Source organism: Poecilia reticulata, linkage group LG2, assembly GCF_000633615.1.
Source record: "Poecilia reticulata strain Guanapo linkage group LG2, Guppy_female_1.0+MT, whole genome shotgun sequence".
NCBI classification, from domain to species: Eukaryota; Metazoa; Chordata; class Actinopteri; order Cyprinodontiformes; family Poeciliidae; genus Poecilia; species Poecilia reticulata.
The window spans coordinates 30399994-30426166 of NC_024332.1; the positions used below are offsets into that span (position 1 = coordinate 30399994).

The window sequence follows — 26173 nt, forward strand, 5'->3', positions numbered from 1 at the left end:
GTTCGTAGCTGACATGTAAAGTGACGGGATCCAACTAGATTCTTCGTTTTGAGACAAAACTTTGGGGGGGAAACAGAGAATGTACATTTCACAGTAGAAACACTTTGAATGATTTATTTCAATAAAATACAATAAATACACTTAAATTATTTCCCGCGTCCCTGGTCATAATTTCAAAATAAATATTTTGAAAATATCTGTACATCTTTGTTAAATATAACCTATGCACACCAAAACTCTCACAAACCAAGAAATAAAAAGAGCAGGGATTCTTCGCTGAGCCATAATGTCCCTCTGTCGAGAAGTACAATATGTACAGTAAAGTTGTGCAAGCGATGCAAAGAAAACAAAAGCCACACCCATGCAGCGTTTGAAGAAAGACGGCCTCTCGGATTAACTTGAAATCGGAGGAGCGTGCAGGCCTCCCCGCCGCGGCTTTGTTTAGGACGGCTGAGGTTCAGATTTGGACTCTCCAGAGGACTTGAACTTTGGCAGGTGCAAACCAAACTTCCTCTCCACGCCGGCAAAGGTCGCAGCAGCCAGACGGTAACCGCCCACGTGGTCGGCGGTCACAGAGGGGAAATCCTTCACCGCGGGTTTGGGAATGGGCTCGGAGCCAGCGGGACGACTGGAGAAGGAGAGACGGGTAGTGAGTGAACAGCTCCATCATTGATGCTTGATTCAGATCCAGCGAAACTGATCTCTCCCAAGGGAGATTATTCTCTCTCATGCACACGGAAAAGTTGATATCATAATGATAATCTTCATTAAAACACTGCATGTCCAAACCAGACTTTGTCAAACGTGTTTTAAACCGTTGTAATCGAAGAAGAAGTTCAGTTCATGAACAGACTGCTGGTTCCAGCTGTATATTCTCTCATTCCCATCAGACTTCTCCTCATTTCATGATACAACCACATTAACCTTAATGAGAGTTTTCATGAGTGAACAGCAGACAGTGTTGTATAAGTGTGATTGAAACTTTCTCTCAGGATGCACAGTGGCGCAGTTGGTAGAGCTGGTGCCTTGCAGCAAGAAGGTTCTGGGTTTGATTCCCTGCCCTGGTCTTTCTGCATGGAGTTTGCATGTTCTCCCTGTGCATGCGTGGGTTTTCTCCAGGTACTTCAGTTTCCTCCCACAGTCCAAAAACATGACTGTCAGGTTAATTGGCCTCTCCAAATTGCCCCTAGGTGTGAGTGTGTGTGTGCATGGTTGTTTGTCCTGTGTGTCTGTGTTGCCCTGAGATAGACTGGCGACCTGTCCAGGGTGAACCCTGCCTCTCACCCGGAACGTTAGCTGGAGAGGCACCAGCAACCCTCCTGACCCCACAAAGGACAAGGGTGTAAAGAAAATGGAGTGTAAAGAAAATGGATGGATGGATGAAACTTTCTCTGGGATTGCAATTGCATGCCACCGTTTCCGTTTTCTGACGAAATGTATGTTTCAGAAATCCTTTAATTTCCCATGGCAACCGTTTGGGGGTGCCTGAATGCCTACTCTCACCAAGCACCGCCTTTTCCATACAGTTCCTCTTCAGAGCTGCAGTTTTTAAGCATAGCTTCCACAACACAGAGCGCCTCTCCCCAAGACTCCCCCGCTCAGCTCCTTCAGACTAGCCAGCAACAATTAGCAAACATCTGGTGGAATTACACCTCTGCTAATCGTTCCTTCTACCTCTCAGTGAAAAGTTGGTAAAAAAAAACATTGTTAAACACTTGATAGAGGAATGTTGCTGTGATGACTTCCTTAAGGTGCAGAGTCTGAAACAGCAAGAGCTTCTTAAAGAGACAGAGGACCAATTTCAAGGCAAATATATACGGCATTTTTATAACAACTGAAGGTATCAGATAGATACTTAATTGTGCCACAAAATGACACATGTGCCTGGAAAATAAATAATACGCCCCTTTAAACTTCACATGTTCCTCCCTGGCTGGTCTGGCTTGTTTACTAATGCTCTCTAACAAACATCTGAGGCCTCCAGAAAAAAATCTGGATTAAACACTGACCTCCACCACAATTAGGTAAATTCTGAAGCTGATGGAAAATGTCATGAATATTCCCCCCTCCTCCCAAGACATTGTTGAGATGTGCATGAAACAGAGTAGACGTTTGTTCTCATTTTCTACAACCAAAGTACTTACTGTCCCCCAAAGTCAACGTAGAAGAATCTCTGCAGCAGCTCGTAGGTCACCAGGGTCACACCAAACTGTGGCGACGATCTGAAGACACGAGCTAATGGAAGGCAGAAGTGCACCTGAGGTCAGTTTCTCTCGTCTGCAGTCGATAAAGAACGATGGATGCAGGAGTGCCTTACCTCCCGCGCCCTTCCAAAATGCATTGAACCCCTCCTCTCGGAGAATCTTCCTGAAGCAGTCGATGACTCCGTCGTACGTCGTCTGGCCCGCTCGAGCTGCCACCTGCAGCCTGGTTTTGATGACATCGGCAGGGGTCACCAGCGACGCCGCCGGTACGCCTTGTTTGCCACACAAAGACATAATGAAGCAGTTTGGGTATGCACAGGTGGAGTCACACAGAGACCAAAATGGCTACACCTTCACGGTGTGATGGGAAGAAAACTATCACAACATAGTCAGTCTATTGATGGGGGAAACAACAGGAAGGAAACCAATGTGCTTTCTTTTTGTTTTTTTATTCCGAGCAGATAATGTGACGCGTTCATTTATGACACAACACGGCGCCGTCCTCCCAGATGTTTGTTACCTGCTATAGCTCCGGCAGTAAGCAGCTGCAGCGGGCCCAGCCTTCCGTCTTCGTCCGCCAACGCTTTCTTGGTGTGCGCATAAACCGGGAAGTAGATGGCGGAGAAGGGGATGTCACGCAGGAAGCAAGCTTTGGCTCCCTATCAAGAGTAAAATAAAAAATAAAAAGAGAACATTTTATAAACAAATACATCAGCTCAGAGACTGATGAATGAGCAGAGAGGTAAAGCTGGTTCGTCTGCAGGGATTAAAAGGCTGGGGGAGCTGATTTATTCAGCCTGCAGAGGGGCTTTAGTATTGATGATGGAGCTGAAGGGCTCCAGGGAGAGCTGAAGCACCGGGCCTCCGGAGACAGATCCATCACGGACCACAGTGTGCTCTCTTACCAAGAGGAAGCCAACTCAAAAAAAGAAAAGAAATTGTAAGCAGTAAGTAAAGCCACACGGATCTGGAGGGGAGCAGGAGTGAAGCGCAATACCTAACCAATTTGTTGGCTGCAGCAACCGTCTGCGTTGCTGCAGCCCAACACTATTTTGGAAAATTGAAAACACTCAACAACACAACGTCTCATGTTCAAGTTTCTGTTTCTCATCAACATTTTGTCGACGTAGACGTACGGCTGCTTCTTCAAATGCAGAAGAGTTTCATCGGCAGAAACTTAAAGATGAAAGTAATTTGACTGTTTAAGATGTTTTTGTTTCTTTCGTTTGATGAACATCGAGAAGTAATGCATTTTCAATCATCATATTCTTCATCTATCTTCAAATGAGGTTTGAACTTATTTTAATAAATCAAGCATTAAACTGTTCTAGCTGTAGTCAAATACATGAGCTTTTTCCATAGAGGATGAGCAGAACCGACTGATCACATCATCATAATGTCATAATAAATTTTGTTTTATTGTGTTACAGACCTACACAAAGTGGGGGCACAATTGTGAAATGGAAAGAAAATAATAGATGGTTTTTAATGTCTTTATATATTGAAAAAATATTTAGACGTTTCAGGAAGAGACATGGCCGCCCACCTTCACCGACACGCTGGGTAATAAGAACATCAAGAGTGACTCTGGAGGAGCTGCTGAGAGCCACGACCGAGAAGAAAATCAGTCAACATCAAAATGTTGACTCGCTCTTAGCATAACCCCATGGTGAAACATGGTAGTGGCAGCATTGTGCTCAGGGTCATTCTCATCAGCACGCGTGGAAAAATGGAGGGAGCTGAAAACAAGGTCACCCTGGACAACGACTTTAAAGATACAGCTAGAGCTAGCATGTTTATGTGTTAGAACAGCCTAGTTAAAGTTCAAACCTAAATGATGGATAGAATTGAAACTCAATGTTCACAGAAGCTCTGCGTTCAAGCTGAACAATGACAAGCTATGGAACAGTCGTCAGGAAAGTCAGCGTTTGTGTATCGACTCAGGTGGACTGAATGAACGTCTACAAATGTGCATAAACCCTTTTCAGATTTAATCAAGTTATTTCTATTTCATAGATAAGCCTTACTTGGTGTTGATATGATTTATAAAATCTATTAAAGTTTAGATGGCAGACTGCTTCTGCTATGCATAAAGTCATGACAAGTTTAGTATTTTTAGTATTTTAGCATGTTAATGTTTTCAGAATGTTACGCATTTTATATTTTCCAATAATAATAATAATAATAATACTAATATGAGTGACACATTAAAAAAAATGGACACACTCATGTCTCCCCTTGATTCCTGGTTATTATTGTTGATTATTCTTTTACAGTTCAAGTGGAGAGATAATAATGTTCAACAACTTCAAGAACATTATTGAGAATTTGTTTGAATAGGATACCAGATATGGCCCCAAAAACTGGGTGAAACATTTAGAAATTTAAGCAAGAACATGAGCAGAAACCCTGTTTTAGGCAGTAAAGTAAATGGAAAGCGCATATTGTTGGTCAGGCGTTCCTCTGCCCCGGCTGTGCTGTGGATCCTGCGGAGCCGACCCACCTTGTAGAGGCCAAGGAAGCCGAGGTCCCTGACGACGTTTAGAGCGCTGACCCTGGGGCCCGTGGTGATCTCTCCAGCCACCTGCAGGCGAATCTTCACAATCTCCAGTGGGTTGGTGAAAATCACCTGTGAGGCTCCAGCCTACAGAGTGCAGCACACATACAAATACGAAAAGCTGGTTTACATGCAGATATTTGGGGTTAGGTTTTGTCCCTCCAACCCCTGTGGGGTGAACTCTGGGTGAGAACGGAGATGGTGTGTAAGCATTTTCCCCCCCTTATGGGAATTTTTAAATCATCTCGGTAAACTTAAGAACAAAAGTTGCTTTATTTTCGCCCTGTTTTCCGAACGGCCTTGACAGGAGGAGGAAAAAGCCGGCATTGATGGAGGAACAACCGGGGTCAAAGCGGAGCAGGAGAAGCCACTGGCTCATGGTTGGGAGGCTGTGACCCTGGCAGCAGCCCTCTGCCCCCGCCGCCTCCCCTCCAGGCGCCTCCTGTGGCAGGGTGAGCGGCCCGGCCCGGCCTCGCCCCGCACACTTCCCCAATTCAACCCCTATTCCCAGGAGAGAGCGCTGAATCACCAGGACAGTCCAGGAAAGCGGTGCCCTGGAGGCATGGCACCCTCTGACTCTGGCACATTTATCACCCTCCCCAAATCTAATCAGGCCCCAGGATGGCTGCCGCTGACATTCAGGGCAGGGGTCTTATCTGTAAACATCCGAGCTAAAAAAAGCTCATTTTCAAAGTGGAGGGGGGGGGAATATCCGCTTCTCTGAAGATTGATGCACTCATCTCCTGTCTTTCATCTTCTGCAGTGATAATTCAACGAGTTATCAGATTAAACTGAATTTAAACTTTCATGAGTGTGTGTGTTTGTGTGTGCGCGTGGGGGTGTGCGTACGTGTGTGTGTGTCTGGTGTGCGTGTGTTTGCGTGTGTATGTGGGACAATTAACAGGAACCCCTCAGATCCGATTAGAGAAACTCAAACTTGTGGCTCTGAACAGCTGGGAGATGGGACACCCTGGTTGTCCTCTGTGAAGACCTGCGCCGGGACCTGCGCCGCAGGTTTGGACCCTATTGTCAAACTCAATCACGCTGAGCTAGACCCTGCTTCATCCAGAACCCTCCAGGGCCTCTTCCTCCAATTACACTCTGACAGGGGTCGCAACCTCAAAGACCCCGCTCCTCCGAGTCCAACCTGCAGGCCTTCATTCTTTCAGCCGCTCTCATATCTGCTCTGAGTGAAGGAATTACATCTTTAATCCAACGCTGCTCTCAGAACACGGTACGGAGCTGCTTGTGTAGGATTTGTGGTCTAAGATTCAAAAGAGTCATTAGAGGGCGAAATAGGCTGATAATTGCAGATGGATGAAAACAAAACCTCTAAATAAATAGCATTTTATTCAGTCAAAGTCTATTTTCTCACAGTTGCACATCCAAAATGAACAAAGCTCCCAATGATGAGGAAATATTTGCTTCTTCACTTTAGATTTTACACAAACATCAACCCACACACTGCCAGACATTTTTGGGTTGTTTTTTCAGTATGTATGATTGCCATTTATATGATCTTTTGCACATTTTAAGGAGTCAAAATGAGGCTTTCAAACTTAACACTACACAAATTGTTAAGCATGCTGGTGGCAGTATCATGATGTGGGACAGTTTGGTATGAATAAGTAGGCCCACCTAAGTGATTTTAAATGCTTAAACAAGTACGGTTGTTGCTGCAGGATAATTTTTTCCCCAAAACATCACAAATGTTTTTCTGAATGAATAAATTGGGCAGATACTGTCCTACAATGGTCCAGAGGGCCTTGAAGAGTCTGAGGTAAAATCTGCCTCATCAGCAGAGAAACCAGCCAGTTTAAATGCACTTGATCAATATTGCCAGTAATATCCAATTGAATATTCAACCAGAGTTTTGACGATGTCTACAGAAAGTGTGTGAAAGCGACTAAACTTGATGGTAATTAACAAAATACAAGTTAGGGTGTTTAGAAATTTTGAACCTGATATTTTTCAGATCATTGCCTTCAAATTCATAAGTTTCTGAATGGCGTGTAAAGTATGTATTCTTGTCCAGTTTCTAGTTCAAATATCTTATCGCACTTGAAATAAGACAAAACTGAATTAAAAGTAACTTTTCAGCAAGTCATAGGAGCTTGGTTTAAGTCAATAACTCTTAAATATTGATTTAACAAGTTTTAGTTCCACAGAGATTCTTTCACTTACAACATGAGAAAATTGTCGTTTCTATTCTTTTTTTTAACACTCTTCATTTAAAGGTGAAGGTTTTAAGTGGTTCATCAAGGTTTCATTGCTTACATTACAAAAGCCCGTCATTTTAACAAGGATGTGCAGACCTGTGGGAGCAACTGTAAAAGGAACTGATGCTGCATAAATGAAATAAACTCCGCTCTTAAGTTTTTGGTTCATTTAAGGACATAATTTAACACTTACAGATCCACCAGCAAAAATCTCTGCCAGAAGAGGGATGGTATTATCTTGTGTGGTGAACTTGTCTCTGACGAAATCGTTCACCTGGAAAAAACAAAAACAAAAAGGGAAAATATTTAGGAAAAAAAAAAAATGAGCCAAATGAGAGTCGATCTTTAAAGCAAGACAGTAAATTTTACATGAGCTGCAGCCACATCTTAGATTGCTCAGATTCTTTCATTCAGAGACTCGTTCGTATCAACTTTTGTTTTTTTCTCCAGCTACGTGGTGGAATGACTTACCGTGAGTTTGATAGCTTTCTCCGGGGCGACGCCGATGAGCTGCGGGAGGAGACCTGCAAAATATTATTCATAGATAGCATCTGAGGCTCAAAGTTTGCCTTGAGATGAGTCCTCATTTTCATCTTGGCTGTATGAATACATCCGCTGACAACCAGAACAATGCGAGCAGCAGGGTTCTTGGGAGCCTAAAACAAACCTGTAAATATTTACAGATAGTCGCTGATACATGTGAGACATGCGAGACACAAAAGGTCCCATTGAAACCGGACAAAAGTCCAGAAATGACTGCTCCTGAATATAGGATCCGTTGATCCAGCTATTGGTGGGGAACAGAGAGAGCTGTGTGGCCATGCACAAGATTAAGAGGGGGGGAGCGTGGGGGGTCTGGGTGCTACAGTGGCGATAGCCGCCATACTGTTTCAGCGCTCGTCCTTCATCAAACCAGATAAACTTCTGAAGGAGCTGCTGAGTGACCGCTGTTTTCTGGTATGCGGCCAGAAAACAGCCGAGCGTGTCTGTCTCCCGAGTCGATCGGCCTCTTATCGTGAACAAGAGGGAGAAATAAGACGCTGCAGCGATGGAGGCAGCTGTAGATGGCAGTCTTGACTTCCCTCGCGAGCAGCAGAGCCCCGGGGGTGAAGGGCTTGTATATCAGAAGCCTTCAGCACTATTATCAGCACTCCGACAGAGGCAGATCAGACGGTACATGAATACCGCTGGTCATTTTCGCTCAGGGAACTCTCCCAGGTACAGAGATAATGAAAACCCTGGACTGCTGCTGAACACAGAGGGCAAAGGATTCTGGGATCAATTAGAAAACCATGCTCCTGACATTAGCTTCCTGATACTTGCCCATCATGCGGGCCACGTTGCACAATCCACATGCACGTGTTAAAAAAAAAAATATATATATATATATACACATATATGGAAATGTAATGACCTCTGTAAAATCCAAAGAAGCCCTCATAGCGCAGCACTTTCTTCGCACAGTCGAAGCTGTTCTTGTACATCAGCTCTCCTACGAAGGAACCCGTGGAGCGCTGGTTCTGCATCCGAGTCTTCACCAGGTCGATGGGGTACACGGCGGTGGCGCCAGTGGCTGCGGAGCAAACAAGCAGTCAGTGCTGATGCCAAAAACAGTAGAGAATTGCATTGGTTAAAAGAGAACTGCAGTATTTAAGGAGATTTATATTTTATCTTTGAACTGCCGGATGATCAATCCATTTTTTTTGTGGCTAATTTAATGAAGTAGAAAATTTGCACTTTTGAAGGAGTGAAACTTGTCAAGACGAGTTAAAAATCAGATAAAACTTCTCCTTTTCTGGTCATTTAGGTTGACCACTTTTTTTCCTATTGCTAAATGTCGGAAGAAATGAAAGAAAGAACGTCAAAGATTTGCTTATCAATTTAATAAAAATCAGAGGTTTGTATACATTCCTTCATATTTAGTAGCATTGCCTTTGATTTGAGTCAAACATTTTGGGTTTCTTCCCCCCTCCTTCAATAGTTTACTGGAGTTCCGACCCATTCCTCCTGACAGAACTGGTGCAACTGGGTCAGGTTTGTAGGCTGCCTCACTCACACACTCCTTTTCAGATGAGTCCATAATTTGTCTACAGGACTGAGATCAGGGTTTTGTGATGGCCACCCCAAACACTCACTTTGCAAATCTTACTTTTTCATGTTTCTTTTAGAGAACTGACTTCCTCCCCACAAAATTATTCATACCACGACTAGACTTGGGTTTAAATGTGTCTTTTAATTTGAACAATAAGTTTATTTCTGACTGGAAAGAATATTAATATCTTGAAGTGGCCCAAGCAGAGTCCTGACATGAATCTTTTTCTAGGGTGTAAACATTGTATTTTTTGAATTCTCAAAGAAAAACAGGATTCAAGTCAAGAGGTGACAGAGCTTCTGAATGCCGTGGATGTTTCCACTGGAGGGGGGCAACGTAGACTTGAAATGTTATCACAATATATGTTGCATTTATCGTGACAATAAAAGTGACAATAAAAAGTCCGTAAGAACTCATTTATGCGTTTCAATTGGCTGTTATAAAAACCCCACAAAGGCAAATACTAGCCATAAAAATAAACAGTGGAGAAAATTAGTAAAAGCAACAATCCCAGCCATGCTGTCGGTTTCTACCATCAATAATTCAGATTTATCACATACAATAATTGCCCATTATGTATTTATTTGTTTGTTTCAATGTTGCTCTTCAGCACTTTGGTCAACCTCGGTCGTCTTTTTAAGGTATTTTATTAATAAAATGTGACGTTAAAGTGTCACCCACACAGAGTTGCAAAGATGCAACCTGCTAAAATACGTCCAACAATGAATTTTGTTATCTTTTATGTTGTTGTCTTCTCATCCTCACAGCTTGAACAACATGAGCAGCTCAAATGCATCTTTAAGAGCCCAAAATGACTGGTTTCTGCAACCTAGAGTGATCCTGAGGTAAGCTGCACTAAATCCCTGCTCTCAGCTGCATCTTGTCTGACATCGGTTGTTGGTGTACTGATTGTTCTTAATCATTCAAAGAGCCTAAAAGGCGAGAAAAAACTCATTGCAACAAAGAAATTGCAGTTTCACCGCTACATCTCGCGACAGACGTCTCGCTCGGGCCCCGTCTTGAATCGGCCACTGCAGAGTGACGACGACGTGGACCCACACACTCACAGGGTCGGAGCGAGCTCCTGTCTGTGGGCTGGTTATGTCAGTGGTTCCTTGTTTCTGCTCCCTCCAGTGTAATTAGAGAGGGAGATTCCAGGGAGTGCAGTTCCGGAAGATTTGTGTCATTCCAAAGCTCCGTCTCCAAAGACAGCCTGGAGCCACCGGTGGCACGGCAGCACAATGCCGGAGCCTCACATCACAGCCCCTCTCCCCTGAAAACACAATGGCCGGCCCCGGGGCCTCAGTTGCGCCAGTCGGGGCGGCTAAGGTTACCCCTCGGGCGGGCCGGGGGCCTCTGCTGTAGACATGTCACTCACCTCCGGCGATTGAGCCCAGGGTAAACCTGTAGGCGGACTCTGCAGCCTGGAGCCAGACGGACCGAGACGTTTCGTGAGCGTGCTGTATGGGAGGAAAGAGACACCGGCGGTCAAATGGATCTGGAGAAAGATGGAGGCTGGATCACAGCGCTAATCATGAACCGGCGGGCTATCAAGCCACAGTGAAACGGATACATTGTGGAAAGAAAAATGTTATGGAGATGGAATGTGGACATTTCATGTACAGCCTGATTCACCGGCAGTCGGTATTAAATGTCAGAGTCAGATTAGCTCCGGGTGACTGTGTGGACCTGTGGCGGAGTTTTCCACATATGTTTTCATCTTGGAGGTTGTGATCCAAACATTTGGTTTTTATTTTAAAAGTATGATTTCTCTCCTATCGCCATCATCTCTGCGCTGGTGTTTGATGTTCTCTGTTTCCGCTGGAGTGCAGGGGAACAGATTAGCCCAACAACCCGTTTCCATGTTCAGATAATAATCTACACAAAACGCAGTTCCTTTTGAGAACTTTCGTATTCCTTCAGCCTTTCCACATTTTGTCACTTTCACAAACTGTAATGCGTTTTGTTTTGAGCTTGGTGTGACAGAGAGACATAATGTGGGACAGAATAGTGAAGATGAAACAGTTCTGGTTCTGCTGCAATGGGTGAACCCCAAACACACCCACCGGGTCATCATTCTAGGAAAAAAACACCACCTATTTACTCTGTCTCTTACCACACATTAAGAACTGAAGCAAAAAAATAGACAGATTGCCTGATTATATTTTGTGTTTTTCATATGCGTCTCAATCTGAGATGGCACTGATGGTGAAAAAACATTGAAAATCCCCTTTATGTGTGTTAAAAATAGAAAAAAAAGCTTTCATGAATCTCAAATCGAGTTCTAAGAAAGGTTTTAACAGTGTACATATTTTACTAGAAATGATAAATGAAATAGCCCTTTAATTCAGCAAAGGTTTGTAAGGTACATATCAGCCACCAACTTAACCAGCTTTATAACAATGTTACATTGCTTGGACATTGGAAAACACTAGGGGGCGACGATACTTAGTGACTGGGCATGCTACTATGAAGAAGTCATGGAAAATTAGTTTGGGGTTTAGCTGAAAGACACGTCAAACCTTTTTTTAGTAAGAATGGCGCCCACCTGATCATGCCGCCCTGGACATAAACTACGCTTCATGACTTTCAAATATAAATAAGAAGGTATGCTGTGCATTTGTATTCAGCCACCTTTACTCTAATACCCCTAAATAAAACCCAAAGAAACAAGTAGTTTTCAGGAGTAACCAAATTACTACATAAAGATCCCTGGTGTGTAATTTAATCTGAGTATAAATTCAGCTGTTCTGTGAATACTTCACAGGTTTGGCAGGGATCTTTTGAAGAAGATGAAGCCGGATGAAGACTTAAATTGATATAATGGTCTACAGAGATCTGCATCATCCAAAAATGAAAAGCGTGTGGTATTGCTGCATGTCCACTAAGATGTTGAATTTGCATTTTGCTGTATATATCTAAGCTAGTTGATTGATCAAAGTCTTTCTTTTAAATGACATATAATTAATATAAAACATCTCAGCTTGAAATCTGGGTTATTTTCTATAAAAATAAATCACGACTTTCATTTAAACAAGAACATTTACATAAAGACATTTATATGAAAGCTCCTGTTAGCTTTTTACAGATGTTGGATGTTTATTTATCACAGAGTTTAAGCTTCTGAGGAGGTGAAACTCTTTTCCACCATTGCACTTTATACTCTTTGGTTAACTGGTCCTCACGCTCCACATGCAGACAACCAGATTGGTATATTTTAATTTGGAAAGAGCAACCACGGCCCCCACACAGGCTTTTATTACATTCAGCATTCCTTCTTTACGTACAGAACTTGGAAAAACTACATTTTCTTACAAGGCTCCTTCTACTTGGAACAAACTGCAACAAGCTATGCAGCTTCACTGAGCTGAAGGGTTTTAAATGTATTTTAGTGCATGAATGGTTGTCCCTGATTTATTTCTACAGTATTTTATTTTCCTTTGTTATTATTTTTCAGCTAACCGATTGTAAGAGCTGAAATAACTCTAGTGTGTTTTAGTTTGTATGCATGTACAAACAGGTCGCTCTAGAAAATAAAACCTTGTCTCTCATTTACCAGTATATAAATAAAGGTGAAATAAAAAAAATAATCAGAGACGTAGCCAAGACAGGAACATAGTAACTCTGGAGGAGTCCCTCAGGAGGGACTGGACATCTATTCATCGTTTGCTCCACAAATTTGGTGTTTGGCAAAGAGTAGAAGGAAGAAAGTCATAAAAAGTCAGTCTGTAGGATTTTCTTGTTATGTAGGGGAGTGAGTAAAAATGTGAATGAAACTGAACGTTTTTGGCCTACATGAAATACACCCTGTATTGAATATCACCCTGAATATCATATATCCTGCATATCAACCTGAAGATACCGTCTCCACTGTGTAATACGGTGGTAGTAGCATTGTGCTGTGTGTATGTTTCTCTTCACAACGGATAGGGAGGCTGGCCAAAGTTGATACACAAGTCACATTTATTCTCAGCAAAATACACTAGAGTTTGTGATTGTAACTTAAAATCATGTGGAAAAACTTCAAGAGGTGTTCATGCTCTTTAAACTACCAGCGCGCGCAGTTTGGGGGTGTGTGAGTAACTTCCCCCTACGAGACGTTAAGGGAGAAAAGCAGATTGCTCTTTTCCTCTTCCCAGATGCTTCCACTGAAGGCCGCATGCTAACAAGATCGAGGTCTTGATCAAAGGCTTTAAACAATTAGTCTACTTCCACTGAAGAGCAGGCTTGAGAATCACAGCTACCCCCCATCCCCCCCGCCCGCCTCCCCAGTAGGAGTCAAATTCCAGACCTCTGAGCGCGAGTCTCGGGAGCACGAGTGGTCTGAAAGCTCTGACACAGAGCCGTGTTATCCGGTGGAGGCAGGAACTATTTTGTTCTCCCACATCCACCTTGCCTCCCACTCCCCTCCTGCCATTAGCAGACTTCGCTAAAGGCTTCTAAAACTTCTCAAGCCCCACGGTGATAAAAGCCTCTTATTAGCGCCTCAGATGTGTGATTGCAGCTGATGCGTATGTGCAGCCGCACTGAATAAAATAGGAAGAGCCTTTCATGGAGAGCCGCAACGCAACAATCCATTCCTCTTCTGTGACTATAATTGGTGTACTTTTATCTGGGAGTTTAAGAAATGCACTTCACAAGGGAAGAAAAACACGGGCTCTCTGCTAATTCAGAGCCTGAACATGCTGCCTTTCTTCGCTCCCTTTTCTGAGAGGGAAGCGGAGATAGAGAAGAGGAAAAGGCTTTGATGAAAGCCAGTTGGAGGAGGATGCGAGGAGTATTAGAGAAGTCACTCAGGATACCTGTCTCTGAGTCTCAGCTAGGTGGTACGGCATGGCTCCTTCCTCCAGCGGCGCGACTCGCTCGATGTCTGCGTTGTTCAGCCGCCTTAAAGAAGCGAAAGTGGGAGTTAGGCCAGAAAAAAAAACAAAAAAAAACTGCTTCTCCACCGAGCTACAGCAGCCAGTGATGTAAGATTTTCCAGTCGTTTTTTTACTGCCAAATAACTTGAAGTTATTGCATCTTTAATTCAAACTCGCATAGACAACACACAAACAAAGCTGGATAAACGCCCGAGGCGCGGCAGGTAAATGAAAGTGTTTCGCTGCAGAATATCTGAGACAGAAATGTTCCCCGCTGGCCTGACGCATCATAAAGTCTGCATCCATGTTTTATGTTTGTCTTGTAAAAATAAGCCAGTGGAGCCACTGTTACTAAGCTAAATGGGCATCAACTTCATCTTTACAGCCAATAAACAGGACCTGTAACATATTTATTCTATTTAAGCAAGAATTTTAAAAAAAGAAGCAAAAAGTACATTTGAAGAAGTTGCTCCAGAAAAAAACAAACTGAAGTTTTAAGTGTCACCATGTTTATACAAAAAAAAAACTAAACCCAAATACATGTAACAGTTTAATCGTTTTTATTTGAAACACAAAAGCATCAATTAATCCTGCTCTTCCTTTTAACAAACTAACACAAAAAATGTAATAAAACACCTGCTTAATGTAATGTTAGTTTAAGGGATTGTCGTGTAGAAAATAATTTTATGCTGTTCTGCTCTTTATAGACAAGGTCAAGTACAAACACTGGATGGCTAACTAGGCTGCAGAGGGATTCTTTACAGTAGTTTGGCATTTCAACTTTAGTTTCAGAATAAAAGATGGTATTTCCAAGCAGTTTAATTACTTTCCCTGTAATTATGGAAAAAAAGATTTACTAGTCCCCTTTTCTGTCAGCTGTCCAGCAGTGCACAGCAATGGTTGGTTCCTGGCATCTCATTTGTAGGACTTGACAGGAAGTCCACCACCATGACGCTCCAAACTGAACTGTCTGTGTGGTGTGCTGGGCCATTTCTCCTTCATATATGGTATAAAAATGTGCAAAAACATACAAAGAGCTTAACCTTTTGTCTTCATTCGACTATATCCTCTATGGCTAACCTAAAAGTTGAGTAAGAAACTTCAAATGTGTTCCAGCTTGCGTTTTCTTCAGCAGTGGAATCTTGTATAGTGAGCATACATAGAGGCCAATTGGATTTAGAGCAATAAGCATCTTTTTACAGAAAAATGTATCAGTAATTTTTTTAAAATAACTCTAGATTCTTTATTTAACAAGAACCTGATAGTCTGAGTCAGATTATGTTCTGTCTACCTCCAGATTATGTCCCAAACTGCGCTCACTGGAACATTTAGACGTTTAGAAAATAGGTCTGTAACCAATAGCATCATTGGGTTTTGCAACTGGGAGGTCTTAAGCAAACTTGTTTCATTTTAATCCACTGTGACTAGCTTGCTTTTTGTGTGATACAAAACCATTTTACAGACCATCGGTTACAAATAAAACATAAGATATTAATTCTAGCATAAAGTGAGCAGAATTACTTTCTAAATACGCACAGGTATTTTCCTTGGTTGCTTGGCTTTCAAATATTCAAACTGGTAAATGATACACGAATGGCAGTCAGCCACTGCACTGTAGCTGCACCTACACTGGACAGTCTGATAGAAGCAAACTCTACTCCTTGGGTTGTTCTACTTTTGTAGACACAAATGATTTAATAGAAAATATTGGTTTGCTTCGAATCCACACTGTTGCATGCTAGTGATGCAGCATCTTACCCAGAGTGAGAGTGGAGGCCGACGAGCTGGAACAGGATGTCTATCTCCATAGGAGTGATTTGACCAAACTTATTCGCAGCGTGAACAAACTCTTCTACGGTTCAAGGAAAAGGAAGAAAAAAAGGAAGTCAAACAAGTGTGCCTCAAAAAGCCAAGTTAGAGGCCAAGAGGTGGAAATAATAATAATAATAAAAAAAGGTATTTTCTACAGTAGGCTTTAATTACAATAGTATTTGCAAATACTGATCTTTAGTGAGTTTAGGTCATTATCTTGGTTTATGTGTTTGCTGCTGAAAAGGCATGTAATGGAAAATATAAACCTTTAAACTATGTTTTATGTGCCCAAGTTCCATCTCTGGAAGTACTCGCCACATGAACATCCACTCTCTAAGCATCGCTCTATTATTTGAGCTTCAAATTTAGTTCTTTGCTGCTGCCTGCTAGGTAACAAAGTGGCCATCGGGTGGTCTTTCTAAAAGGAAACCTAATGGTAGTTGTTGAGGAAAGGAAAAGAGTTAGTTATTCGCTTCTCCCGAAAAAGACCTTTCCATCAGATCTACAGATGCAACCTGCAAGTTGGCTTGAAATGGAGGACTGCGTGGACATGCCTTGCATGATAGAAAAAATTAAAAGTGTTTGTCTAAGCCTGGACGATTTGTTGCTACTATTTGCAAATACTATTAGCCCAAAGTCTTCTCTAAATGGAGGAAAAACCATGGAGAGAGAGAGAGAAGTCTGATGTTTGGGTCTCAATGGACAACACAGTTGGGAGCAGATGTGACTGACAGGATCAGCTACTCATGTAGAGGAGGGGTCATCGGATGACCACATTAAAAACGTTCATTTACCTGTGTAATTTAGTGCTACAGTTAATGTTCCCTGTGTGTTCACTCACACCACTCTGTCGAGAAAGTTAAACATAGGATCGAACAACCAGATGTCATAGCACACGTCAAATTCAGGAGATTGCCGAATTTCAGGAGGTGATTGGAAGGAAGTACCTTTCGTGACGAGGGTTTCTTTGTGCGAGCCGGCGAGCGTGCTGTAAATCTTGCGGATCAGCTCCATGCTGTTGAGGAGGGCGTTGAAGGCAGTGAAGTAGGAGAAGCTCACCATGTGGGAGGTGCTGCCTCCTGCAGCCTGAGCAAACAGTCAGCTCAAGTCAGAGTAGCAGGATTTTTATTTTAAATAGCGTCACCCGTGCGTAGTACGACTCACTGAAACCAAGTTTTCTTCTACGAAAGGAGTAAGCATGTGGTGCCTGATGGTGGACATGATGTCGCTGAAGTCCAAGGCAGTAATGGTGCCACTTTTCTTCTTGTCCTTCTGTGCGAACGCCTGGCGAGCGTGCTCCAGCTGCAGCTCCTGCAAAAACAGGTGGATGCAAACGGCAAAAGATGAACGGAATCACTGCTAATATCTAGTGCAATAAACTCCAAAGCGAGTGGTTTTCTCGGGTCAAATTTTCAGAACTGTGAAATCTTTTTGGATAAATTGTAAAGCACGAAACGGTTGCTACTAATTGATGGCAGATTCTTGCTTAGTGATCATGGATGGATGGATACTTTACTTTCTTTCTTTCATCTCCACAGATATAGAAGCCATCAGATGCTTAAGTGTCACACGGGCTATTGTCTCCCTCCAGAGACTCATGAAGCCCAGGACCCTGGTCTGAGAGCCGAGCGGCTGCCCAGTGGCTGGCAGGTATGTGTTTGAAGAGACATGATTTAATATGACAACCATGCAATCAGGAGAGGATGCGGGGGAACCTGAACCCTGCTGTCGGAGCTCATCGCCTAGAACCAGAGGAGAGCGGAGCACCGTCACTGAAACACTTGCCTAATTGTTGGATTAGCTCTAAATTGAGTTCTTCTTCCACTGCTTTTCTTCTGTCTCTTGTTGGAAGCACATAATGAATTTTTGTCAGCTGACAAAGCTAATACTCACCAGTGCTGCAGCTTCAGTCAAATGCACATTGTGGCAGCGCTGCAACTCTGAACAACAGCTAAATAGACACACTTGTAATTATTTAGATTTATTGTATCGCTAACTGACTATTCCTGGCCATGACAGCAGACAACAATAATGACATCAGTGTATGAAATCCTGTACACAAGAGGATCATTTGTGCAGTTGTGGGAAACTAGAGTCAGTTATAATAAACCATAGGGAGCTGTGAGGGATCCCGCAGTGAAGCAGAGAAGAAGCCCACCCAGCTTCTTCCTGAGACCACAGCCCTCAAGCCCGGACCAGGTTCCTCTGCACATACACCGATGCCGTTTGCCCACCGCAAAACCATCACTCAGATTCAGGTCAAGTCCCACAAAAGAACAAGCTTTGGATTCTTTACAGGCACATTACTCAACCCTGGTAAACCTAAGGAGGTGAGGTCATGTGCAAGGCTGTAGTCATCTATGTTGCTTTTATTCTAAAGCATTATTTTCTGTCTCCATCTTCATCACGTTACTACATTTTCACAGTGTAGAGCAGTGACCTCCATGTCTCGTGCAAATGGGAGTTAAATCAACATTTGACATGTTCTAGGTCTCATTGTGGCATTTAGCAAACAAAAGTCATTTTGGTCATTCTAATTAAACTAAAACAAGAGAAGACAGTGAGAAAAAAAAGTGCATTGGTCTTTTTACTCAACATCTGAGTAAAAAGACCAACTGCATATTTTCAATATGCAGAGAGAAGACTTGAGATATAAAATCTAAAAAAATATCACATCGAAGCAATCCTTTGACATTGCTAACTTGCAATTCATGATAATGTGACACTGAATGCCATTTAACAAATTGTGTAGCTCTAACTCAAAGGTATGTTGTAGCAAAACTTCTCAAAATATCAGATGTTAAAAATTATGAAGGCTTATATTTTGTGGCCATCTTGTGGGTGAGAAACCCAGACATTAGTCTCTGCAGTGACACTGCAGATAAATCCTGGGAGTCCTGATGTATACATGGTTGGTAAAACTGACATGAAATGTTTACCTGCAGAAACTGAGTGAACTCTGCGTAGCTGAGATTCTTGTTCCTCTCGTGGCCGAAGTGCAGCCGGATGAACTCACAGTCCCAGTTGAAGGGGATGTGGTGATGGACTGTCGTCTGGCTGAAGATGTCTCTGACATTCTCTGGAAAAGTGTTAAGAAGTGGTTATAAAACAACACAGGGACAAACATCCAGCATGCAGTTGTATTATCACACCATTCAATTGTCTTTATCTCATAAATGCTTTAAATAAATGCGTGAGACGTCCCTAGAAGGCCTTTGGTTGCTGAAGTCGATGTAGTGCTCTAACACCTCTGATCTGGCAGTGGACATAGTAACCGAGTCGAGTTAGTGAGTAGGTGTAGAGAGCAGAGGCTTAAAGCAACCTTCTCACATCTTGGTTGATTCAAAAGACAGAGACACTTTTAGGCTGCCTGGTCCTTTCACAAGCCAGTCGAGTCAGCCATGTCAACTTCAGCTGAAGCATGCAAACTATGTCCTTACAAAAGGTCAAACAGAAGAGGCAAGAAGGAGTCTTGTGACCTTTGATGACACACTTCTTGTACCGTATCGTGTAACCCTCACTGCTGGATAAGAATGACAGGGAAGAAAAGGTAAGATGAAAAGAAATGAGGCAAAAGGGAAAACCACAAGGTAGGATAGAAGAAAAGAAGCAAGGATAATAAGAAGGATGCAACGATGGAAGGAAGCACATCAAAGAAAATAAGGAACAAAAGAAAAGACAAGGTAGGGCAGGCGAAAACATTTAGAGATGTGAATTGAATTTCTTATGTTTTTTTTTTTTTATTCTTTTGAAAAACAGATATTTCGTTGTTGTGTAGAGACACCGCTTGATACTCTCACCTGTCCTGCTCTGAAGCTCTACAAAGTGCTGATTTAACTCTTGGAGAACATAGAAAATTAAGAGCTAAAACATGTCTTGCTGTTCTCAGCATGTTTCATACCATGTACGTACCAAAAGAGATGTTTCCTGTGCCAGTCTTGTCAAACAACTGAAAGGCCACTATGAAGAGGGCATCAGGGGCGCACAGAACCGATTCAAAGGCCAGAAACTCCTGGAAAGAGATCAGTCTGTTTGGATGAGAAATAAAAGATGTAATCTCAATTAAAAAAGCTGATTTTTTTCAGTAAAATTACAAATTTGCAGCCATGCCAGCTTGAATAACCAACTAAATAAACCTAATAAGATCAAATAAGCTATAATATTGGCATTAATGGCAAGAAACCATTAGATAAGCTTAGCATTAAGGTAGTTTTAACACCAGTTAAAACAAAAAACTTCAGGATGATTAGTTCCAATGAGTGTATTTTAGATTTTGTTGGCATCATTTCTTCCAATTTGATGCATTAAAGTTATATTTATATTAACTTGGATAGTAGGACATATTCAGTCTCACTCACAACACATATCTTGCCTATGTAAAAAAAATAAACTTGAGGGAATACAACAGAATAATAAAAGTCAAATATTTAGAGAACTGATCAGCCACTGTCTTTTTTTTTACAAGGGGAATATCTTCTGCTGTAAATATGTGAAAACGTCATTATTAAAATCTAAAACAAAGGAAGACAGAGATCAAGTGAAAAGCAAATGATTTACTTTGAAACTCAAGGTCACTATCATTTAAATCTGAAATATAAAACCAACTTAATTTAAATATTTAGACCTGTCAAAGGGCGAGAGATAATACAACAGCTGTTTAAATTCATCTTTGAGAGAACACTGAAGACAAAATATACAGAGAATATGAATTTATAATAATCATTTTCTTATACAGCCTTGAAGCAGGAGGCAGCTTCTACTCAAACTATTGTGTAGATGAAAGCCTCTGAATGCAGAATTAAAAAACAAAAATGAGCTTTGCCTAAGCTAAAGAAAAATTTAATTGGAAAAAAAAATATGTGGAACAGATCAAGACAGCCGAGATAAAAAAAAAACCCTTCTAAATAAAGCATAGTCAGATATGACACAATGGATGCTACAAAGAAATAGGAGATGGGAACTTGGGCCGTGGGATGGATGAAATGACAACTGAAAGCCGAGCAATAGAAAGACAATGGAACAATCAAGTAATGGAGAACAGGCAATGCAGGAAACAGGCAGTCAGAACAAACACTGACAAATGGGTAAAATTTTCTTTTTGAATCAAAACAGGGATTTAACTAGAGACTGAAACCAGGAAACACTGATCTGTGCTTCGCAACTTTAGTTTGAATTTTCACAGATCTCTGCCGATAGCAAGTTTGATAAAGAAAACAATAGTTTTGGAGCACAAAATGAAAACTGAAACACTTCTCAAACCAGTGTGTGGATGAAAAGTGTAGAAGAAAAAAAACATTTAATGTTAATAATAAGGAGCGTGTTTTGAAACATTTCAGTCTAAGACAAGATCTCTACTCACCCGTCCTTGGTGGTGTCGGCCACTCCGGCTATCAGCTCCACAGTTTTGGGGTTGTGTTGCGGCTGTATGTGCAGACCCAAGTAATTCTGCACAAAGTCTCCGGGGGTCATGTAATGCTCCCCATCCTCCACCACGCTGGCATACTGCAGAGGACACATGTACAGAGCCGTAAACAGCGGTAAGCGTGGACTGACATGTCGTTTTAGACAGAGAAATTGTAAGGTAGAAACTCCATTGTGCGCACAGAAAGATGAGGAGCTCTTCCCTCTCTATAGGGATCTCTTTTCTGTGTCACAATATGGTTTTGTGTTTTACAAGAACAAAGGAATCTCAGTTCACTCCAGCTACAGTGCATTTAAAATCTATACAATGCTGTTCTTTGGGCTATAATGACACATAGAACTGAACTGTTCATATTCTTTCACATCAGCTTTCTCTCTTAAAGCTACTTGCCAGGCTGCTCTGTAAAAAACCCCAGCAAAAAACATCTTTCACTTATAAAACCAAAGTTTTATAAGTGTTGTTGGATTCAATTTGTTTGTTCACAATTAAAAGCAACACTCCCAAAAACAAGCTTTAAATCCCACATGGCTCTGGTGACCTCACAAAAAGGTAAAAAGCAACTAATTTAGATTTAAATTGTCTTTGTCTTGTTTTTCATATTTATTTGCATGTTTTCAGTCACATTCACATTTTAAAGGAGCAATCTGTATTCTACACAGTGGTACCATAATCTTTAAGATCAATTCTACTCTTATACCTCTTATGATGTCACCAACCCAAATGCACATGAAGCATTGAAGCTGGCTTTTTTAGTACATTATGTAAAACTTTATAGTCTGTTAAATCCTGCTCTTCATTACCAAAGGCTATCCAACATATGTGTTTATTTTGTGTTATTGAAAACAAATTATTAGTCTTTAAATCATTAATATTGCAACAATTTTCAAGCAAAAAGATACAATTTAAAAAAATAAAATTTTATCTAAACATATCATTATAGCAAAAATAATTAAATATTAAAAACATAATTTAGGTCTTTCTAAAGCATTTTAACTAATATATAATCTCTGCTTTTCCATAATGTGCTGTAGATGGATGCAACATAAATAAAAGCATCAACCTTTAAGCTTTGAAAGTATGCTACTCCACATGACTGAAGTAAAACCTGATCTTAGTGTCCAGGCTTCAAGATGTGCAGTCATTTATAGAGACTGGGTAGGGTTTCATGTTTGGCACCAAGATAGCTCTGGAAGCAGAAGGGGAGCATGAACCGGCAGCAGAAAGGCCATGCTCATGGGCCCGAGCCAAACTCAGAGAGAAAGCAAGGGCGTGGGAGGAGACCCCTCCAACCATAAGTGTTTTCACAGCTACAATTCAATGCACTCTGCTGAATTAACGTTTCAGACGGAAAATATTAATTTCAAGCAACCCATTGCCGTGCTTCTCCGTCACAATTGTGTATCTATTCACCCTCACAGTAGGCCTCAAGTAGTTCTTAATCAAATTATACAGGCAGTCAAGAGTGAATAATTAACCCTTCCACCTGAATATGCATTGAAATTAAACAGAGCTGTTACAGCTGAGTGAAGGGATGTTGAGGGCTATATGAGGAGACCGGCATTTCAAACTGAGTCACTTCTTTCAGGGACAAGTTTACACTCCTAACAAGACGCTCTCAGAGGGTAAGGAAAGCTAAAGACGTGACGAAGAACAGTGGAAGTTCTTGGCTAAATTCAACCCTGGGATATAATCTTTGTACCATTTAGAATAACTGAGTTAAAGGTTTGACCAGTCAGAGCATTGTAGTTGTACTAGAGGTGAAAAAGGGGCCCCTATCCCTCAAAAATCTATAAAATAGCCCTTTAGAAAATTACTCGATGAGAAACTGTACACCTGATAGCAACTCTAGCCTCCTGTTTTTCAGGAACATGTTTTTACTCCAAACAATATGTATAGTAAACACATTTACAGGTGTGTGACAACAGCAGTAACACTACTTGCTTGACAGGCTCCTCCTTCTGTGCTACAACAAATCTAAGGTGGTACTAATGCCATAAAAGTGTTTTTTTTTAAATAGAATAAATGCTTTACTTTAGAGAATATCTGTGCTGTTCAAGTTTGACCAGCCCAGATTATTAAGTGCAGCCCTAATTCTTTATATATACAAAAGAAGTTAAATAGCCCTTTTCTGAATGACACACTCAAAACTATAAATTAGATAGCAACTTTAGCCAGCAACCATTTAAAGGTTTTACACTGTGAACAACTCTGAGGGGCACTTATCTTCCTAACATAGGGAAATGCAAATGAGTGGTAGAAAACTTAGTTATGGTGACCCCAAAGCTATTTTACCCTGGGAAAAGAGCCACATCGTCCATTTCAAAAACTTCCACTAGACAGGAATGTGAGTTTTATTCAAGGCTTTGAAAAGAGGATGAAACAAAATTCAGTAAAAAGCTTACATTTCAAAATGTACACAGTAATTATAGATTATAGCTGATCTGACTCTAATCAAAACCTTTTATATGACCTTTGATGGACTTACATCAGGCACTGCAAAAGCAGAACTGACAGATAAAGTAAYAAATCATGCATACAAAGTGTTTTTCTATTCATCTGTGCTTTTGATAGAGGTTGAGAAACAAAAATTGTAACCTACCTTCAGAAAAATAGTCTTCAACTCATTAGGGTCAGCTCTTCTTGTGGCTTGCACCTGTAACACACAAGTTTGAAATCTCCATGAAAAAATAAAGTTCTCAGAAGAACACAATGTCGTCTGAAAATCTGGAAATTAAGATTCACACAGAGATATCTGTCATCAACAAAACTGGACTTCAGTTTGTCACTTTTCAGCTTTGATTTTTTTTTTTTTTTTTTTTTCTTAACGCAGGCGGCTGAGCAGGATCGATCACAGGACTCGAGCAAAAATAACTAGTTCCAGCGTCTTTTTAACAGCTTCGAAACAAGTCTCTCAGATGCACAAAAGCAACAGAGCAAAGAAATTACAGTTGTCTCTTTGAGGCCAGGGAGATGCGCCTATATGTCAGGATGCAGAGCAATAATACAACAAAAGGCAGGAGGGGACTCCGCTGCGTTGAAGCTCTAACCCCAACGCGTCCGCGCAGATAAGACGTCCTCCGCACCCCAAAGCGCAAAGCCCGCGGCCGCTTTTACCGCATTTTAAACACATTTCTGATAAAGAAATATTGACGGAGTCACCTTGACGGCCATGCTGGATGTGACGTCACCTGCAGTGGACTGTACTAGCGCACGCGCTGGGGTTCGGGATTACAGCACGCGGACATGTCAGCAGCAATGTGGATGTCTGGGACCCTGAGCTAAATTTATCCAAGTATTGTCCCTTCTCTCTGCCGCTAGACTGGTGTTGTGATGGGAGAAACTACTGCAGCTGAGGTGCTGCGGCATGTTCCTGTCTGCTCTGGTGGGAAGATGACACTCCTGCTGCCTGTAGCCCATTAACACAAAATACAAGAAACAAAGCTGGATTTAGTAAAGGTGACTGAAGTCCTGTGGAATAAAACCGGTCAAGGGCAAGCATATTCTTCCCTGTTACACTGTAAAAAATAAATAAATAAATAAAAAATACTTTTGAAGGTGTTAAGTGAAAGTAAAGATAATAGATGTTGCTACAGTAATATAATTCAAAGTAAAACACTAACATATTCATTCACAGTAAGCCATATTTCTATTCATTTTCATTTCAATTCAGTAACACTCTTCACTAGAGAGTCAGCCACAAAATATTGTTAACCGACCAGGCTGTTCTGAAACTGCTATATCCATGCACACTTGTGGAAAGTTTAGTAGGAGGAAAAAATTGTAGAAAAATTTGCTCCCACTCTAAGGGGACTGTGCAGCAAAATAGATTGAAGAATTTGGTTGTGTCATGATCCTTAGGCCTTCGCTTTGTATTTTTATGATTTTGTTCTTCACCGTCTTTGATGTATTGCTTAAATTTTGTAGTCTCAGTTCGTTCCTGTTTTATTTTTGCTCCTGTCTTACCTTTTGCACTGTGGTGTAGTTGGTTCCTGTTTTCCTGTCAGCCCTGTGTATGACTTTCATTGTTAATTTTTAGTTTTATTTTTGTTCTTGTTGTATTATCGAGTTATTTGGTCATTCTTGCACTAAAGTTTACATTGTGAACTTCTTACAATGTGGACTAGGGGGAGGAAACCAAGGAGCCCAAAGAATGAACCTCGTTTCCTATTTATCCTGTCTGCCTGACATTGTCTTCTATTTGTTCTACAGTAATTTATGATTTGAGGACATTTGCTTGTCTTGATCTACTGTGTTTAATAAAGCCCAAAGTCAACACCACCATCAGCCAGGAAGTACAGCATGCTGCTAAGAAGCTTTTTGTTTTTAGCAGGAGTTGGTACCTCATCACACTGCCAAAAGTATCATGGCCATGCTTACACTGTGTTGGATTGCCCCAGAGAACTAAGTTGATCTAAACCCCATTGAGAGTGCATGAAATACTATGAGGAGGATGAGAGACACCAGACAAAGCAATGTACAAAAGCTAAAGAGAGCTATAAAAGAAGACTGTGTTTCCTTAACATCTCAGTGGAGTCAGACTGTGTGATGACAGATTATTTTCAGCATGCAGATACATAGAGGGAGCTAACTGGTGCTAATAAGAGTCTTGGGCAAAAACACAAGCTGAATAAAGTACTAAAATGTGATGCCCACAATAAGAAATACTGTATGTTGAATCAGATTGACTGCAGTAAAAACACTTAATGTATTACCTACTAACTGAAATCAAAATTCTTACATAAATTATACAGTTAGTAAAATAAAACAGAAAATGGTTTAAAGAGATGTCATTGGGACATTTTTAGCCATTAATTGGGAGAATTCTTATAAAAATACTAATTCAACGAGAACAGTTGTGTTGTTAATCACCACTAACGCCCAAAACCTCTACCATTAACTTTCATCCATCCGATGGATGGATGGATGGATGGATGGATGGATGGATGGATGGATGGATGGATGGATGGATGGATGGATGGATGGATGGATGGATGGATGGATGGAT

At 41.4% G+C, this 26173-nt stretch overlaps 1 protein-coding gene across 2 annotated transcripts; it reads right to left on the reverse strand.

Moving 5' to 3' along the window:
- Nucleotides 1-98: 98 nt before the first annotated feature.
- Nucleotides 99-24440, reverse strand: LOC103458520 (calcium-binding mitochondrial carrier protein Aralar1). Of its 2 annotated transcripts, none has more exons than XM_008399392.2 (18): nucleotides 24328-24440; nucleotides 23768-23821; nucleotides 21106-21248; nucleotides 19659-19774; nucleotides 18686-18825; nucleotides 16911-17057; nucleotides 16694-16832; nucleotides 15693-15786; nucleotides 13875-13959; nucleotides 10451-10532; nucleotides 8395-8553; nucleotides 7452-7504; nucleotides 7174-7254; nucleotides 4708-4848; nucleotides 2725-2863; nucleotides 2318-2476; nucleotides 2145-2235; nucleotides 99-628 (listed from the first exon to the last, which is right to left on the reverse strand). In XM_008399392.2, exons 1-18 carry the CDS (start codon nucleotides 24337-24339, stop codon nucleotides 442-444), a joined length of 2022 nt encoding a protein of 673 aa, XP_008397614.1. In that variant the 5' UTR covers nucleotides 24340-24440; the 3' UTR covers nucleotides 99-441. The 2 variants fall into 2 exon arrangements, with proteins under 2 accessions (XP_008397614.1, XP_008397623.1); XM_008399401.2 differs by lacking the exon at nucleotides 24328-24440 and adding an exon at nucleotides 24115-24258.
- Between the last annotated feature and the right edge of the window lie 1733 nt (nucleotides 24441-26173).